We start from the raw sequence: 19,911 nt of genomic DNA, 5'->3' as shown, positions 1-19,911 counted from the left end.
GCCATGAAACCAGCTTTGGTTACGGTCCATCATTAATTTCAAAAAATTTAGCGTTTTTGTCCTTTACAGTGACGGATGCTCCACTGTCCCATTTGCAGCTGTTGTGGAGCTGAGTTTTGAGGTTGGATTTGAATAATGTTCCATGCATCGGGACGTTTCTTAAGCTGCCGTGAAAACAAAACTGCTGTGTGCTTTAACAGAGACGCGCGGCTTTGAGCGACTCCCAAAACATTTGCCCCTGCGTACAACAAATGGGAAGCCCGAAGCTCTTCATATTACCATCTCGGTAATCTGCTGGTGTCTGCTGGAGTCTCATGTTATGTTGTGTTATTCCTTTTCATTTTATGGGGATCACCATTGGAGGAAATGAAGGGTAATAATGATAATAAATGTCTCTGTCCCAGCCCCGGCTCTTTTTTTGGACTCCTTGACTGCTTGTTGGTTGGAGAAGTTTGAGGCCTGAAGACCATCAGTGCTCCCACAGAGTGTTTTTGTGTTTTATGTTTGGTTTTGATTTTCATCCACTGTTTTTGTTTTTGCATCTTATACCACAAGCCACACATGCACTTGTTTACACCACAAATGAATGCAGATGACTGATGCTCTCCACAACTTTCATAAACTGTAATAATAACTCTGCAGAGGCACAAATACCTCTCTGTCATTTATTTATTTACACAAGATCATGTGTTGCACAAGACAAGTCAAGAAATCAACCGCAGGAAAGTAACAATAATATGAACTAGATGATAAAATACAACAAACTTTTTTAAATATGACGTTAAATTGCAATCAATAGTTTCAGATTGAAACATGGTGTTTATATAGATATTTCTATGCAGTTGTTCACTTATGAACTCAGATCACAGTTTGAACTCGTCATTAAAACAACTTGTGGGTCATGTTTTTTTTTTATTCTATCACCACATGGGGGAGAAATACAACAATATAGAATTAAATAAAACACATCTCACAGAATACAATGATGCACATATGAACAAAAAGCAAATCCGATAATACAATAATAAAGGGTTAAAAGCTTGAATCTTCACTCAAAGCAAACTCTGCAGAATTTAATTTTTTTTAAATGAAAGATTGAACTTTGAGGAAACCATTTTTCGAGACTTGCAAGTTTCGTACTTTTGGTCATTCATACTTTTATTGTATATTTTTTCTAACCACAAGGAAAAATCTGATGTTTTGTTTAAAAAATACAAAAAAAAGATTGTAGGGATGTTTTGTATTTTCAGTACATGGTGACGTAAAAGACGATTTACAATTTGTGTCAATGGACAATGTAACAGGAAAAATTGAAAAATAAACCTCATGCACTACAATGAAGAAATGCAGTTGGGTGAAAATGTTTGGTTGAAAAACTTTAGTGCACTGAAGCTTTGATTGACTGAAGCTCTGCTCTGGATTTTCCCAGAGTTCCAGAAAAAAACACGATAGAAATGACAGACTCTTCTGTTCCTATGTGCTAAACCACAAAATTAAATAAAACTTGTTATTTTAAATGCTTCAGATATTTGGGGCGTTGATGTCACCTGTTCATGTGGTTGCAAAAAGCTTCTCTGAGAAAATAAAAGGGGACGAACATAACAGTAACTATTAGGATCAACTTGAGGCTAATTTTCCTTCTGAAACATTATGTTTGAGAATTGACTGGTTTGTGTAACAGAAGTAAAAACCATCAGTGAGGGTTACATGCAACACTCTGGTCCATTGTTGAGTAAAACCCTAAACTTTAATGCACCGGCCTTTAGGAGCTTTTGTTCTTTTTATGACCTATTAACCTTCTGAGTCTTTTCCCTCCACAGTAGTAACTGCTGCCCACCACTCTCTCTGGGTGCTTGTTGCTCAAGATGATTGTTAAGTATCAATTTCCTGTGTCACCTTTATGGGTTTTATTTATTTGTCTGCGCCTTCTCGTGGAACAGAGGCCCAGCATCACTCAGGTGGATGGATTATAACTCAACTGCTACGACTCATCAATCTTGGAAATTTGACTTCCTGAATCTCATACAACTGTTACTGTCACATTACGGCACGGCATTATCAAGATCAATGACGTTTTAAATGCTTCCCAGTTAAGGATGATCGGTGACAATAAAAAGGTAAGTTGGTGATGAAAGTGTCTGGGCTGTGGTGAGCTGCTCCGTGCACGCTGAGGTGAAGTCGTCCTGCTGGAGCTCACCTCCCTGTGAAGAGTGAGCAACATGGGGATATGAATGAACTTGTAATCACAGACTCAGGAACCCAGTAAATGTCACATGTTGACCATTATCGATCACTCAAGAAGTATTTACCTACGAATGGCTTCATCACACTGAATCTGATCAATGCACACTTTCTTTGTGCTTTGAAAAGCTCTGTGGAATAAAGGTCACATGTGTGGTTACCAGTTTATTAGGTACACAGTATATGCAGTATAACATTGATAATGTGAAATAGGGGGAGTCTGTTCATTTGTTGTTCATCTCATTTCTAGAGTAGAGGGTGGATTAAGGTTCAGAAACTTCTTTACGAACACAAACTTCAGTTGAGTTGAATCAACACTTTTACTGAAAAGCTTTATTCACACAAGCTTCATACTGTTTGTGTTTATACAAATAATCAAGTGTATAAGACTGCGTTAGCTGTACCTAATAAACTGACAACTGAGTGTATATTTGTATACTGCAAAGCATAGTTCATGCAACATTTCATCTTTTGGTTTAGTAACCATAATGGTAATTTCCATATTTTGTCTCCTTTTTGTTACTAGTGCAAACCCAGTGTCGGTTTTCTGCTTGTATTCATCATTACAAAGTTGTACAACTCAGCCTTCAGAGACTCTATCATAATGAGGAGAAGATTTAAATACACAATGTACAGAGCAACACACATATTTCCATTTGATTGTATAATGTGACTGTAAAACTCATTGATCTGAAAATTTCACTCAATCTATAAATAAATAGGGCAAGCTAACTCAGAATGTGTGTGTGTGCGCGCGCATGTGTGTTAATATATATATATATATATATATATGGGTGTATGTGTTTATAATTACTCTTTACTGCAGACAGTGAGAAATAAGGGAATTTTAAGTATTTAATGGGAAACAGACGAAAATAAACATGATAAAAAAAGGTTTCTTAAATTTTAACATTCAGACATTTCCTCTATTATCTGCTCTAATAATCTTAAACCTCAAAGGAGAACTTGTGCCTTATTAATACAGATTCAATTTTCTATCAGCATCCTTGCTACCAACCAATGATTAGCATGCTCAGTAGATTACTGCTCTGCACTGTGAACAGGCAGGGGATGTTCAAGCCAAAGAAAATAATAAAAAAAACACTTGAATGAAAACCCTCCCTCTTTTTCCCTGCAGCAAAACAATGGTGTATGAGGGAGAATATTACAGAGTGTGCTGCAGTGATGAACATTTCCTCCTGTTTCATGTTTAACCCTGCTCATTTCCCACAGTAAGAACTCCGGAAACACACAAGTGTGCACAGCAGCTCGGGGGGAAGATGACTGATGGCTTGTTGTCATGATGTTTGGGATTCTGCCGACTCGAAGCCTCTTGGCTCACTGGAGCCGTGAAGCGCTGCAATACATACTACAGGCTATTGTTGAAAAGTCCTCATATTAGCGAGGTATTGCTTCATTGTCACAGTGCTGAGCCCATGCAGAAGGCAGCCGTCTGTAATGTCCCAGGCCATTTGCACGGTAGTTGCATTGGATTTATTATTATGGATCATGTACTGTGACAGATTTCATACCATTCAACAATAAAGCAAGGACAATTATTAGACTTTCCTGTTGTGAGTGCATGGATTTTTTTTCTGTGTGGTATTCCCTGGATTGTGTGTGGGCTGGGTATACACTAAGCTAGATCTGGCTCCTGACATCACTATTCTTCAAAAATGTCAATATTTGAAAAACCAGGACATGCTCTATCAATCATATAGATAGCCATCTTTCAACCGGTCAATGTGCCCCACTTGAATATCTGTTTCTGCTTCTTCTTCAGCCCTGCACTGACCCTCTCTCTCTCGATTCCTCTCTCTCTACCCCCCTTGCCTTAGTTATATTTGTCCCTCAGCCATATTGCAGCTATGATGATGCCTCATTGATGAGCCTGAGCTCCATAAACGTGGCAGAGATGGCTGTTCCCTCCCCCCCCCCTCTTGCAACTGCATTAAAGCCGGTGACCTCTCAGGGTGGTGGTGACAATCGTCTGTCAGCGCTGGTTAATTCCTAGTCTTGTGAGGGTCAAGAGCTGACATATAATGAGGCTTGACAGCGTTGGAGGGGCAGGACGAGGGTCTGGTGTCAACAGCGGCCTCAGCAGCAGCGTGTCAGCAGCAGGGTGAGGGTAGTGGAGGTAATCCGAGCGCGGCCGAGCTGATCCCAGGGCCTCGGCTTCCTATTGACACACATCGGAGCATGGGCGCAAAAACAAATTAGCATCAGTCAATATCATCTCCCTCCTTCCTCCTGCCTCCTGACACATGCAGCCACCCAAGCGCTGCCATGTTTACCTCACCTCCAGTCAACACAATAGACACAATAGTGATGGTGGTGGGAAAAGGCTTTTAAAGGGGGAAACTTTTGGGTTTTGGGGGCAAATATCTGGTGGAAGTAAAATTCAGATTTGTATTTATAGCATCCATTTCACCTAAATTGTGAGATTTATCCTTGTTCCTGTTTCTGAAACCATCTCGGGCTAAATTTGTGGTTTAGGGGAAACAAGCTGTCCAGAGGAGAGGAGCCTCGGCTGGATATCATTTGCTTTTGTTGTTCTCGTGCTAAATGTGATCATATAACTTCTGTTGCACAAAGGTGCTGGGCAGCGATGTGGAACAACACCTATGATATGCTAATCAAACATATGGCACTTCCAGGAACAAACAGGGATAATACTGTTCATGTCCTACAAGATAAAAAGGTTACTTGGTTTTAAATGTGATTTGAATGCGTCCGAGAGCTATAATAGTCTCAGGCTGCTTCATCTTTTATTTTTTTTTAATTCGTTTGCAAAGAAGAAAGCAAAGATAGCTCACACCTGTTTTTTTCTCCTCTTCTTCCTCCTCTTCCTCTTCTCCCCCCCACCCCTCCTCCCCTCCCTCATGCTGAAAGCCATTACAGAAATACAATTTCTAATACCTCCGCACAGGTCTTCGATCGACTGCAAACAAATTTATATTCAGGCGGTAAACAGAAAGCTGCAGAGATTTATTTATTGAGTGTGGAGGAGAGAAACAAGCTAGCGCGTGAACCCTGAGTAACCTCCGAGCTGACATGAAGATGGATCAGTGCGCCATGCAAATGCATGGAGAGAGGGGATATATTGCACTCAGTCATTCAGCACATCGCTGCCTGTAGAATCCCATTAACTCCCACAGCTGGGACCATATTTCTGTGTTGTAAGAATGCAGTTAGAAGTTGTTCATTACGCTGAATTATATTGTAATTACTGCAGACTTAAAATACGAAGGAAACGTTGGTTAAAAAATAAAAGGATGAGAATAGAAACGCGTGGTTAGGTTTTGTTTTTAATGGAATGCTGGGAGTGTCTGTGTGTTTTTATCTGAGACATAAAAATAATAATAATTATAATAATAATAATTAATTATAATAATATAGTTGGTATAAGAATTACTATAAATATTGTTACAAATAATTTCTCATTGATTAAACTAAGCATAGAAGAGGGAAATATATTTCTAATATTATTTCTACTACAATTAATACTGATTCAAATACTTACACTTCTATTACTACTACTACTACTATAATAATAATAATAATACAAATAATAATAATATTTATAATAATAATGCCAAAGTAAAATTTTTTAACATTTAATCAAATTCAACCACTGCCTATCTTCAGTGATAATTTAATCTAAACAAATCACGTGAAACAAACGTTATTAAACTGAAAATAATGTCTCAACTCACAACTTTTGTTTTTCTGCCTATATAAACAAGAGACGCCATCTTGTAGCTGTAAATTACGAGACAGTGTCAGTTCTGTTCCCATTACTCAAAATGCACAAACTTCACAGGAGGTGCAAACACTGGTTGGGTTTCTGTGAACATAACATAACGTAAGCAAATTGAGTTGTTTGCATTTATATTCCCAGAGAGGTCCAATATTCCACGGACTTGCAAAAGTATTATTTTCACCTCATATATGCTTGTAAAGTTTTTATTTTGTTATCACTACGTGTTTAAATAACAGCAGTTGGGGTCATTTTTACGCAGGCATGAAAAGAAGCCCATCAGCAGTTGACTCAGTCCTGTTTGAACATAAACATGTGTCGAAAAGAGCAAAATGCTAAAAACTGTTTTATCCTCGCCCCTGTTTGTCAAACATGAATGAAATGTGGAGTTGCTTTAACCTGCACGTCCCGAACACCTCATTTCTGTCACTTACAACTTCTTGAGCTCTGCTCAGAGCCATTTTTTTTCCTCTGTATTTGTTCGAAGCTAATTACAAATCTGCTGCCACTGAACTTCTAAATACCAGCTGTCACGACCTCTGAACCCATTAAGTGTGCCTTTCACATGACCTAAGCCCTCTGCTAAAGAGGGCCTGGGCCTTGTTCTTCTCCAGAAGCCTTCTTGTATTTGCATAATCCATTAGCTCCCTCAATGTAGGACCTATATCATGTTAATGTGGGAGTGGAACAGAAGTTTCTTTGTTGTCTTGAAAAATTATTATAGAAGAATTTGGCTATTTCTTATGGACTGTTCCCTTTGGTAGGAATATGTCAGACGTCTACCTGAGGAGGTGAGCCACCAATGAAGGCCATGAAGATGATGATGATGATGAGGAAGAGGGTGATTCACTTTCTCTCTTCTTTTCTATGGGTGCCTAGCTGTGGCCTGCATGATGTTGGGAACTCTTCACGCCACTGGAACCGACCTGAAGTCAGCTCCACAACTTGCTGGCTCGGCTCAAATCCTCCCTGATGACACAGATGTCCAGCTATTGGCCGACGCCGGGAGGAGGGCACGTCATCTCCATCAATCCGCTGTTTCTCTCTCTCTCTCTCCGAGGAATGTCCCCCCCACCCCACCCCACCCCGTGCACGGTCGTCCAGCCTGCCCGGCCATGCGTTACTGGATGCATGAGAGGCCGGGCATGAAAGCGCAACCCCGTCCAATGAGTATGCAGGGGTGGGTGGGGGGTGAGGGGGAGAGAGAGAGGTGATAATGACTTCCTATGAAGAGTTAACGGCCGGAGGGGAAAGTAGCCTTCTGTTCACTGACCCCGCGGAGGGAGACCCGGAGGTGGGAGAAGTTGCGTCAACATTCAATCCTCCGCTGCATCCCCACTACTTCACCCTCTCCAACACTTTGACTCTGTGCACCTCTTCTTCGGACAGCCCACCCCCTCCTCCTCCTCCTCTGTTTGACACTCTCGGGGGCTTCTCGACACCGGCCCACCCCCACTCGCCCCGGGTCCCCTGGCGGTGCAGGGAGCAGGGGCAGGACTCATCTCCAGGACGCGGATACTGCGCGTCAGCAGCCGGCAGCGGGTCGGGAGGACGCACAGACTGTGGGTCAGTCGAGGAGCAAACTCGAATCTGCTCCCACCACGTCCCCGAGCCTGGGGGGCGAAGTTCGGACTGTGCCGCGGCTGTTACGCATGGAAGGAGTAAAACTTTTGAGTGGATGAGAGTGAAGAGGAGTCAGCACCGGGCGGGTAAGTTTCTCCTTTTGGTCAGGGGACATTGAGCATGAAAGGGGGTGGGGGGGGTAAAGTAACCTTGAGACTAAATGTGTTCACGCTTGATTTTTTTTTTTTTTTTTTTTTTAAAGCTTTGGATAACTTTCAGTCATAGTTGGCAAAGTTTGCTCGAAGTTTTCTCCACCAGCTGAAAAAAAACAGAAAAGAAAAGCTGACGTGTTCTCTGCGTCACCGCCAACAAAAAATTGGAATTGCTGGATTGGAAAGAACAGAAATGCTCCAGTGGCTGTTTGCGCAACGCCAGATTTGAATATGCACACAAGGACTCGATCACTATTTCCTTAACGGTTCCGCATGTTAATGTGAATCAGTTGTTTTTACATTCTTGCTCCACCTACTGTTACAAGCAGGAGTCAGATAGGGAGGTACAGGAAAAGGCCTGCTCAGCCTCAGTGTGTGTGTGCAACCCTGAAAAGGATCAATTATTTACCCTTGCCCTTACTTACCAGTGGCTTTTGAATAATGCATCAGACCAGTGGCTGTCGAGACTCACAGGAAGTTGAGTAAAACTTACTCTTGTGAGCTGGAGTGCTCCCTGCGTATTGATTAGTTGTCTGTTGGTAATGAAAGCCCTTGCCTATTGATTTCAGTTTGCAGCACCTTTACATGTGTCCACCTTTTTAACATAATTGCTGTCACAGATCATCATTTCCCTGACTGATGAGTCCTGGGCAGAGAGCCCGCTGAAGAATACATATCCCAGGCTTTATAAAAAAAAAACACACCAATAGCCAACTAATGTGAGAAATGCCTATCAATCCTCAATTTGATCTCATATAGATCCTGCGTTTGATCGATACTGTCAGTTGAGTGACTGGCCACTGTACTTGGGTTGAGTTTCATCAATTTTGCATGGAGGAAGATTTACAGCAGTGGAGGTCTGGTCTGTCTTTTCATTATGTTCTCTCCACAGAGCGGTCTCAGTTTGCTGTGAGGGGGCTGCTGACCCAAATGTTCACTGACCAAAGATGCTTGTTGATCATTATCAAAGACAGTTTAAGGCCTGAGATCCTCCACTCAGGCTGCAACAAACACCAAACCACTGCAAAATTCACATCAGTGGAGAAGATAATGTGGATTTAAACATTATTTCGGAGTGTGTTGCATTGTGTAGTGCACAAAAAGTCACAACAACACTTTTAATTGTGATGCAACAAACACAAAACTATTTGATTATCCACTTGCTTGATACAGTTTATACCATTTGCATGCTCAAAATTCAGATTAGTGGGGAAGGCTGTATGGATTTGACACAAATGATGTTGCATTGAATAGTGCACCATAGGTCACATCAGCACCAGGCTGCAGAGAGTTGTGCATCGTGCCACAAACACAAAACTACAGTTTAAACCATGTGCATGCTCAAAATTCAGATAAGGTAATATAGACTTAGCACATTTTCTTTAAGGATTTTGCGTTGAATAGAGCACAAAAGGTCACATCAGCACCAGGCTGCAGAATTGTGTGTCATGCAACAAACACAAAACTACAATATATACCATTAAATGGTCAAACTTCAGATTAGAAGGGAAGATAATATGGATTTAACACAGTAGGTCACTTCTGATTGTGTTGCATCGAGTAGAGCACAAAAGGTCACATCAGCACCTTTAATTTGCAGTGTTGTGTTTGATGCAACAAACACAGTTTATACTGTTTACATGCTCAAACTTCAGATTAGTGGGGAAAAAACTATAGGCGCAACACATAATTTTTAATGATGCAGTGATGCACAGGAGGTCACATCAACACCAGGCTGCAGAGTAGTGTGTCCTGCAACAAACACAAGAACACAAAGCTACAGTTTTTACCATTTGCATGCTCAAAATCCAGATTACTAAAGATATCTAACACAATACTACTGATTGTGTTGCATTGAGTAGTGCCCAAAAGCTAATATTATCACCTTTCATTTGAAAGCAGTGTTCTGTGTGATGCTACAAACACACAGCTACACTTTATACCATTTCCATTCTCGAAATTCAGTTAGGCCTACATAGGATATAAAATGGATTCAACACAGTATAACTGATTGTGTTGCATGTAGTAGCGCACAAACACTCACATCAGCACCCGACTGCAGTGTTGTGTGGGAAACAGAAACCATTTAACAGAGTATTTCTGATGATGTTGCACAAGTAGCACGAGGTCAAATCAACAGCTTTAATTTGAAAAACCTGTTGTGTGTGTGTGTGTGTGATGCAACAAACACAAAACTACTTTCACGCTCTGGACAGACATAAAAACATAAGAAACAAAAATCCTTGAAGATTCAGATACGTGATGTAGTGAAAATCAGAGTTCACAAAGCAAGAAGAGACATCAGAGTCATAAATATTTCAATTTTATTAGATACAAGAAAAGAAAGCAGCCATTTGCAGCTTTTTATCACTAGAATAGTCGGTGTTTCTCTGATGACGCCCCTGTGAGGGAGGTGAAAGGTCACAACAACAACAACAACAACAACAGCAGCAGCTACAGCTACCTCTGCCTGGTTCAGGAGTCGTTTTATTCATAAAACACATTATGGCCACTCATCTGATCCACTCCTATGCACTTGAGAAAGCCATTTGCTCGCTCACGCCCACGCACACAGAGACCTCTGCTCGCAGTATCTGTGTAACCTCTCCCTGTATCTCTCTGAAGGGGATCATCTGTAGGAGTAACTCATTAGCACCGCAGTGCAACTTGGAAAAGAGTCATTAGCGAAAGTATATACGCTCTCTCCTCTGGAGGGTGTGTATCGGTTCTGGCACCAAACAAAAAAGTCTCGCGTATTCTTCCGGCGTTGAACGGCCTCCGCAGACCTGCTGAAACCCGATCTCCAGGCTCGCCGTGTATATTCCCAGTGCGTCATTCTTCAATTATGCTTTGACAGCACCTGAATTACTGTGGGCTGGTTGCCCAGATGACTGAGGCAATGTGTATCGATCCATCCCTTTTCTTCTTCCCTCTCCTTGGCTTGGAAGGCCCCTCTGCTCCCCTTTGCTGGCCGGCTATTTTTAAACGTGCAAGTCATTCCTCAAATATTTAGTTTGATTCTTTAATGCCTTCTGGCTGGCATCAATTCTATTATCTTTGGAGCCATTAATCAGAATGTGCATGTGATTTGCACTCCTGAAAGGCTCAAGTTCTTAATTACGCACAATTCCTCTATTGGGTTCTTCATTCTCCCTGCCCTCCAATTCTCAGCCTTGGTTACCTTGACATTCATTTTCTTAAAACACAGATGTCGACATTTATCCTATAACTGACCTTTCCATCTGCTGTGCTTTTCCAAGTGGCTAGAGGCCCGTTAACCTTCCTCTCTATGAGTTGTGGAGGGACACGTTGGACTACACCTGGCACACCGACTCCATTATGCAGCCGCCACAGCACATTTTCTCGGAGGCAAAGACACACTGGCGACTACTCACAGCGTCAGCCATGAGGAATCAAGATATAGCTGCGGCTCCTGTCATTCATTGCACATAAGTAGCACAGATGATACTTTAATGTGTAACCCAGGAACCTCAGAGGAGGAAGAGGCAGGCGTTTGTCATTAATACAGGGTTTGAACGGATTTGCAAACTGTTAAACTGTCATTGGCACAGAAAGGCCTTAAGACAAATTATTAATGATTCTGATGAATGCAGTTAATGGAGTGTGAATGCAACAAAGTTGTTTTGAATAGCTAGAATATTTCTCTCACACATATCTGCAGTGTACAGCTGCATCCCTTTTCTTTTCCTGCATGATTTGGTGAGCTCGTCCAAATCGTGCAATCGAGAACCACGTTCAAATGTCTCCAAGTTTGAGGCGATGACTCAAAGCTGTTCATTCTTCATTTGCTGTGGTTTTATGATGTTGTTGCATGATGTCGCACAGGTGTCTCTGATCTTGTGTCCAACGCCTTGAGACATTTCCCATCCACCTGTTTTACAGCATGCACCAGAAGAATCTGCACTTTGCCAGTAGGCTATAGCTAAAGTTGATTCTTCGGTGAAGTTTATCTTTGTTACAGAGACAGAAAAATGGCTGCAGGGTAGAAGAGTCTAAACCAGAAGACTGGCTCGGGGCCAATTCCTACAAATGTTTTTTTTTTTTAAGTTTCCAAAAAATAATTACAGCTATTTTGAATACTTGAGCATTTGTTTGAGTCATTTCCCTGTTGTACAGAATAAAGCTGTCTTTTTTATTGAAATATATATTTCTGATACTGATGGATGTACTGTAGGCTGATAAATATTATTTTTAATTGCAGATGATTTATCCAATAAACCAAAATCAAAACTATATATAAATGAAAATGAGAAAGAGAGTTTACTGTGGGGCTATAGTTTACATGGGCTATAATAGTGTTTTAACTCTCATTTTTCATCTTATTTCCTCCATATGAGGGTGGATAATTTTATTCAGAGGGCCTTTATGTGCTTCTTTTGTGATTAACCTCATTGATCTTTGCTGACGACTGCTCTCATGTCCTCTGCTCTCAGCCGGGAGTCACTCGACCTGTGGGTTCAGTGTGGTTGGCTCGGGACTCGGTGCTGTGGAGGCTGGACGCAGCAGCAGCAGCAGCAGCAGCAGGAGGAGGAGGATCTTTGCGGATGTCCATCCCACGGTGCCCGGGGCCCCGAGGACCTGCTTCAGCACCAGGCAGCTGACCGAGCTGGAGAAGGAGTTCCACTTCAACAAGTACCTGACGCGGGCCAGGCGGGTGGAGGTCGCCGGCGCCCTGCAGCTCAGCGAGACGCAGGTGAAAGTTTGGTTTCAGAACCGACGCATGAAGCAGAAGAAATTGCAGCGAGGCGCCGGGCTGCTGTGCCACCCGGGCCCCGCGGCCCTGCTCTCACACGCCGGCTCTCTGGACACCTGCCTCGCTCCGGAGCCAAGCACCACCTCGCCACAGCAACTGCCCCTGACGCCCTGAGCCGGCAGATGTTTTGATTTGTGCGTTTTGCATCGGTTTCACTCAGGCATCACCTTTATTTGCTTACACCCCGATGGATGCTCGCTGCAAAGAAGCAAGTTTCTTCATGCAAGAACGGGTCAAAACAATCAGTCACCCTCCCCGGCTTCAGACTGGCGCTCTGATTTGAATATTAAAATTCAAGTCTCCATCTACACGATGTGAACGAAGATACAAACTTATATTGATTGTGCAAAGAGACGGTGGCACAGGGTTTATTTATTTTGTACAATTTCTACATGAATACATTTATTCAACAGGACACGTGTTTCCTTGTTTTCTTTAAAATAACACACACATTGCATTTTTTTTTTAATTTAGGCTATTTGTATTTGGTTATACATTTGATAATATGTATTTTATCGACGTACAAAGAGAATAGATTTGAGCAGCTTTTATAAATTATTCCCCCAAACCAAAGCAGCTGTGTTTTCACCCAGTTTCACTACAACATTAATCAGATTTCTTCTCCTGGTTTTTTAAAAGTTGTTTAAGAAAATCTCACATGCACCTAGAGAAAGATGATCGGGCCACTTTGACTTTAGTGCTGCTTTAACTTATTTAAAATTCCTAAGCACTAAGATTAAAAATAACATAATTGGCTAATGGATTTATTGACTACTCGAATTAAGACTATTGATCCGCAGTGATCCATCTATTCCAGGCGCAATTCTGGGAGCATTTGCAGCGCATCTGTAATTGCATGTTAATGGAATGTAAGGAATATCACGGCCGGGAATTGTGGCTTCTTTTTGTGTTTTTATTACTATTATTATTACCCCCCCACTCGCATCAGAAAATGATAATTTAGCTTGAACACTCACGCGGGAGCGCACACTATAACGCGCCGCCTGTGCCACGCTTTGCGCAGCAGCCAATCAAGTGCGTGGCCCCTGCAGTTGGGAGCAGCTAAATATTCCTTCCAGATTCACACCTCATCTCATAGAAAAGTATAAAGGGTTATAAAGTCGGCCCTTAAACACTGTTATGTTCCCGGCAGCACCAGGCGTGTTCTATCATGTTAATGTCTATTTTAATATCGAGACATGCTCCATCAGCCGCGTTAATTTTATGTTGGGGACTGTTTTTATTTAGCTTTCAATTAGTGGCGTTTGCACTGGATATGAAGGCAACCGGAGGTAAAACGGATATTAACGAGAGACACTTCAATCGGCTGGGTTGTTAAAGCTTAGAATTAAAAAACGGAATGAAAAAAACTACCGATTACAACATTTAACAGGCGTCTTAATTTGAAGCTGGCGCGTTTGAACAGATAAAAATAATAATAATGATGATTATGAGCGAGTCGCAGCTCTGCAGGAGTTTGACGTGGAGGCTGCGAGGCCAAGCTAATATATGCGCTCGCACCAGAGTTCACCTCTCACCTCTTGACCCCCCCCTTGCCTCGGGACACCGATGACCCGGTCAGCGGCTCCCACAGAAGAAGACAAACCATTAATTTGGGTGACCTCGAAGTCTGCAGCTTCTTCTCTTTTCTTTCTTTCTCTCGCTTTTTTTTTTTTTTTTTTACTCCAACAAGCAACTCTTTTGTTCTGGTGGTGGCTCTCTGCTTCCTCACAATAATAATTCATGGTGCTGAATGGAAGGGCGACCGGGCCATATGATAATTGTTCATAATATAATTCCATGTACCAGGGCCAGATAATAATGCATTTTTCCCCTACACCTAGAGCTAACCCACTTCCTCTGCCCTATCTTGGATTTTAATAAGCCAAAAATTATGCTCCTGGTTCACTTTATAAACTGGATGAAAGAGTCTTTTCACCAAATAGCTTTTTGGATATAAACTACGGACCTATTTTTAATAACAAAGTTGAGAAATGAAAGTTACTTGAGTTACTTATCACTTAATATGTTTCCGCACCAGAGTTGGTATAAACAACATTTTGAACAACTATTAATTGCACGTCCCATGCTCTTTATATATATATTTCATGCATATCTGCTTAAATATATATTTTATTTTTATTCAGAGATTAATTCCTCCATAAACACATCCCTCACAAATTTCAGCCCATCAATTTAACCTGAAAGACAAAAAGAGGGATAAGAGTTCAGACTTCTGACAGCACAAACATTTAAACGTTTTATTTGTAATTGATAAGAAGGATTTCACAGGCAAGCTCGTCTGAAAATGTATTGGACCCCAATTCTTTAAAAATTTGCATTTAATCAAAACACATTCCATTAAGGCCGTGTTTGTCTAAGCAAAACAGCACAAAGTGGAATGCTTAACAAAACCATCAAATGTGACCATGTCCCTAAATGCAAATGCTGGTGGAGTTTACGAGGTTGATGATCGTGTTGAAACTGTGAAAACAAACAATGCAACAAACAAACAATGTGGAACATGTGAATGCAGAGAGGGTCCCTCGTGTCCAGAGTTCCTGCTGAGAAGTGTGTTGGGTTGACCTTGTTAGAAACTCTTTCATCATCTCGTGCAAATATGCTCCCTCTGCCACAGGGCTCCGAGTTACAGGTTGGAGAGGAAGCTTGCAGCAGGTGTGCACTCTTCTTTTTTCTCTCTCTCTCCATAATCCAAAATCTGAGCTTCCACTGAATAATAGATTCGCTAATACACACAACAATTTAGAAATAACAAAACGTGCGGGTAGAAGATCTGAATGTGAGTTATAAGGATGAGGTGAAGGTGAAAAGAAGTAGTTGATACTTTCTTTATTTTTTTGGGGTGGGGTGAACTATCGCTTTAATTTCATTCTGTGGCAGCTTCTGCATCTGCCTCTCAATTGATGGAAGGCGAACCACATTGTTTGTTCAGACCTGACATTTAGTGCGTAAGCGTTTGAGTGTGACTGGGCTCTGATGAATTTCGTGCTCTTCTGTAATTCCTTTCCTGAAGATGTACGGCTGGCTCACGAGACTGACAGCTGTGCAGCGCTCGCAAGCCATCAAAACACACAGGACGGAAGTGGGGGGGGGGAAACAAAATCAAAGTATAACTCAGCTCTAAATGTACCCGGCTGCCACAGGTGTTGACATTGAACAAGTTGGAATGTTCCTCACCTTTATTTTTCTCCTTTAAAGCAATACGCTCTCGTGGTGAAATTGATTCCAGCTCTAGTTTATTTAACTCAATTCCCTTCAATCAATAGAAACACGTTTACAATACATAACATTCTTTGTAAAAATAAAGTTATTTGCCATATATATTTTTTGTCTTTATTGAGATACTGAGGTGAAACCAGTGATGTTATAGTTTACAAAGCACAGTCTCTATTTCATATTGTCTTTTATTACAAGTTATCTGATGCAGATGTGAGCAGCTGTATCCCTCCTCTAACACACGCAGCCTATACACAAAACCTCTCTTTACATTTTAAATTAACAGATGTAAGTGGGTTCCTTCTGCGCTCGTTGTAATTAATGCCAAGTTGACCTAAAATTTACTTAATGCATAATATGCATGTAATATCCTCACTGGGGCTCTGGGGAATGGAATCAATTGATCAAGCTGATGTGCAGCGCTTACACATAACTCAGTTGTTGTTGTAATTACTGATCATTTGAATGTTCTCCTCCCTTTGTAGTTTCTCTGCTCCTCTGATTTTACTGTTTTGCTTTATTTGCAAACACTTTCATGCACGATTAGTGTTTGCTCTCGTTCACACATTTGACTACCAAACTGATTTGCACGTCAAGAAAGTTCAAATGAAGTGCACCTGTTTGAATGTGAGCGAGTGTGTGTGTTTGATATGTGTATGTGTATGTGTGTTTGTGTGTGTGTGTGTGAATGTGTGTGTGTGTGGATGCCCTCTGTACGATTACACAAATGTGTGTTTTGTTTCCTATGTGCCATTAATAAAGCACTCAGAAAGATACAAAGCACCTATTTGAATAATTGTTCACTCATGTGCTCAAAACACTAAACACACACACACATACACACAGGCGCGCGCACACACACACACACACACACACACACACACACACACACACACACACACACACACACACACACACACACACACACACACACACACACACACACACACACACACACACAGATCCATACATAACACATTGTGACAGAGCTACACTGAGCAACATGCACACCAATCCAGTCCTTGCCTTCCCTCTCCACGCTCCACTCCAGGGAGCAGATGTTTGGGGACAGCTTACAGCCTCAGCGAATTTGTGTGTACAAAGCAAACAGCAGCACTCAGCACTTCTGGCTGCAAAGGGAAATTTGCTCTTGAAAGGGGGAGGGGGAGCGGAGGCCTTTTAGTCAATGCAAGGTATCGTGAGGATGGGGAGGAGAGGGGAAAAGAGTGAGAGAAGAGGTGCACGCAGGGGTGAAACTGTGTCAAGGTTGAAGGTCTTGTTGCATATAGGAAAATCCAGCCATTTCCTGAGACCTCTGGTGCAGTGGGTCGGAGCGGCATGCGAGACCGCCTCACGTGCACACTTCACCACCCCCCCGTGGCATCGTGCACCAACCCGGACCCCCAGCCCCTATCTGCTTGTCTCTGACCTCTCCGGTGCAGCTCTGTCTACTCCCTGCTTTGGATTGCCCTTTCAAAAGTCGCAGACAAGCACAAAGTGAAGGGAAACCAGGGGAAACAATGCGATGAGCCTTCAGAGGATTTGCTGAGACTGCATGTGAGACGGCAGCTATAACCTAGGAGCAGCTATGCTAATGATGTCATCGATATCATTTACTGATTTAATGATGCTGGGCCTGTGGAGGTATGTTGCCAGTGCTCTCTGCAGTGTAGGAGCTAAATATTTTTTTTTAATATGACTAAAAAATTACGATAAATGGAAATACGTTGTTTTAGCAGAAAAGAAATACCCTTGAAATTAACACTAGATAATATAAATATATTAATTTTTTATTTATTAATTAATTAAATGTTTTTCCGCTTCCAAAGTGTATACGGTCCAGCTTCGCCACATATGGTCGACAAGAGGCTGCACACGCTCTTATGTAAATAGAAACATACATGCCTCTGTCCTCTGAACACACATTCTGACCTCTCATCAGTGTATTATGATCCCTAAACAAACCATCATAAATGAGCCCTCTGATGCTTATTTGTCTGAACGCAGGCGGACCCCTCCTCCTCAGCCCCCGGGGCGAGGTTGCCATAGCGACAGATTCACAGACATATGGAGGGAGAGGAGACGGGGAGCTGGGTTGAAAGGGCGGGGCTGCCGGGGTGAGGTGGAGGGTGGTGGCGTGAGGACGGGTGGGGGGGGGGGAGCAGAGGAGAAGGGGAAGAAGGGGATGGGTATCGGTTCTGGGACGATGGCGCTCTGTCTTTCAGACTCGTCTTGGTGTTTCATCCGTCAGTCGGCCGGCCGTGTCAGTCTTCACTCAGCGAGGGAGCAGTTCATGAACTTTTCTCAATCAAGTCTCTGTCAGGCGCCATCTTGGTTGTATTTCATGAAGGAGCGGATTGATTCCCGTGCTGCTCTCACAGTCTCCTGAAAGAACGACACGTGCAGGAGCTGCCTCTGGCGAATAACTCAGGGAAAATGTGGAATGTGGAATTTATTTGGAAGGCCGTGTTTTCACGTTTTGCAATCCATACAAAAACAATGACTAATCAACACGGGGCAAACAAGCATACAGATGTTTTTTGCTAATTAGATTCATGTGATGTAAGCAGCGGTTCAGCCAACCTGCTCGACAAAGGACAGGGAGAGAGAAAGGGAGGAAAAGGGTGAGGGAGTGAGAGACGGAGGGGGGGTGAGGGGAGGTATGAGTGGCCATCAGTGGCCTTGCTGCTATAAAAACACCTGATTTCTATCAGCCATTTTATGCAAAAGCGGGCGACCAGGTGCTCAATCAAACCTCACTCGTACTGTTTTATTTTCATCTTCGCCCCTCCCGGTGCTTTCTCCGCACAAACCCTTCTGCGTGCCTCCCCTCTACCCTCGCGCCATTCTTCTCCTCCTCCTCCTCTCCCTCCCTCAATGTCATTCGTCTTCCCCGCTGCCTCCCCACTGCCTGCTCTCCGACTGATATGAGAGAGTGACCCGTTGGGCCCTCGGGGGTCAAGTGATACAAGGTCATTGGCAGGTCATCGCCGCTCACTGGCTGACCTCTAAAAGGACTTCTGGAAGGAGCCAATCAGGTCCGGCGTCTTCCCTCCCTAAGGCGGATCCTCCCCCCCCACCCCACCCCTCCACCCCTCCCCACCTCATCAGCAGCCTGTGTCACATGACCAGGGTGAGGCGTCAGAGGGAGGATGATTAATGATGCTTTTAGTACCTGTTTAGAATGAAGCTGTCCACACTGCACTGTAATTACCCACTCCCAGGCGGCAGCTGCCCAACATAATTGCTTTTTGTTTGTTGACCTGGTTTATTGAGGAGAACGATGGCTTCGGCTGGGTGAGATGGGGCTGTACAGTACACAGAGGTGAGAGGACGTGTGGACGTTCGAAATGTGGGGGTGACGCTTTGGGTTTGAAATCAGCGTAATCTTCCAAAGGATCTGTGAGAAGACGTGTGTCCTATAGCAGGTAGAAGTGACAGGAAAGGTTCCTCAGATTAAATAGTGCGTGTCCACATGCTGAAACAAAAATGACAGTAAATATGTAGCTGTGGTATGTAGCCACACAGTGTCAGTCAGGGAACTTTAACACACACACACACACACACACACACACACACACACACACATAAGGTCAGCGAAAGCCACACACCTCTTAAAGTTAGTACATGCCACTGACGTATAGTACAAGTATTTAGCTGCACAGTTAAGGAGGGCTCTGCTCCGTCATGGATAATTTATGTCCACATCTCCGCAGCCACATGTGCTGTGTTGCTCTGAAAAAATTCAAAACTAAGTTCACCGGGTCACTGGAGGAAATCCCCCTTCCCTCCTCCTTCTTCTTCTTTGGCTACACGCCTGAGGCAAATATGAACATTTCAGTACCTGCAGCTCTGTGCCACGAGGACAGTGACAATGAAACCCAGATAAACAGCCCCTCGTTTGACCTATGGAGAGCATAAATTTACCACCCATAAATCCTTGAGTGTTTCAGCTCCGTTTGGCGCGTTTGCCGTGAGCCTCTCTACCCAGACGGAGAGAGGCAAGTGTCGGGTATCAGTGCTACTGTATGAGCAGCTTTCATCCCGCTCCTGGTTCTCACATAACTCAGTCCTGCAGCCTTTATCACCGGCTCATAAATAACTAGGCTATCGCCTGATAATGT

The 19,911-nt window shown here is 42.9% G+C and overlaps 1 protein-coding gene across 1 annotated transcript; it reads left to right on the top strand.

The window, feature by feature from the left end:
* The first annotated feature begins 7,217 nt into the window (after positions 1–7,217).
* Positions 7,218–12,965, top strand: hoxc1a (homeobox C1a). Its single transcript, XM_061075535.1, has 2 exons — positions 7,218–7,710; positions 12,231–12,965. Exons 1-2 carry the CDS (start codon positions 7,218–7,220, stop codon positions 12,662–12,664), a joined length of 927 nt encoding a protein of 308 aa, XP_060931518.1. The 3' UTR covers positions 12,665–12,965.
* Positions 12,966–19,911: the final 6,946 nt, after the last annotated feature.

This window comes from Limanda limanda, chromosome 7 (genome assembly GCF_963576545.1).
Source record: "Limanda limanda chromosome 7, fLimLim1.1, whole genome shotgun sequence".
NCBI classification, from domain to species: domain Eukaryota; kingdom Metazoa; phylum Chordata; class Actinopteri; order Pleuronectiformes; family Pleuronectidae; genus Limanda; species Limanda limanda.
The sequence above is the reverse complement of the archived record's forward strand: the minus strand, read 5'-3'. Positions and strand labels throughout refer to the sequence as shown.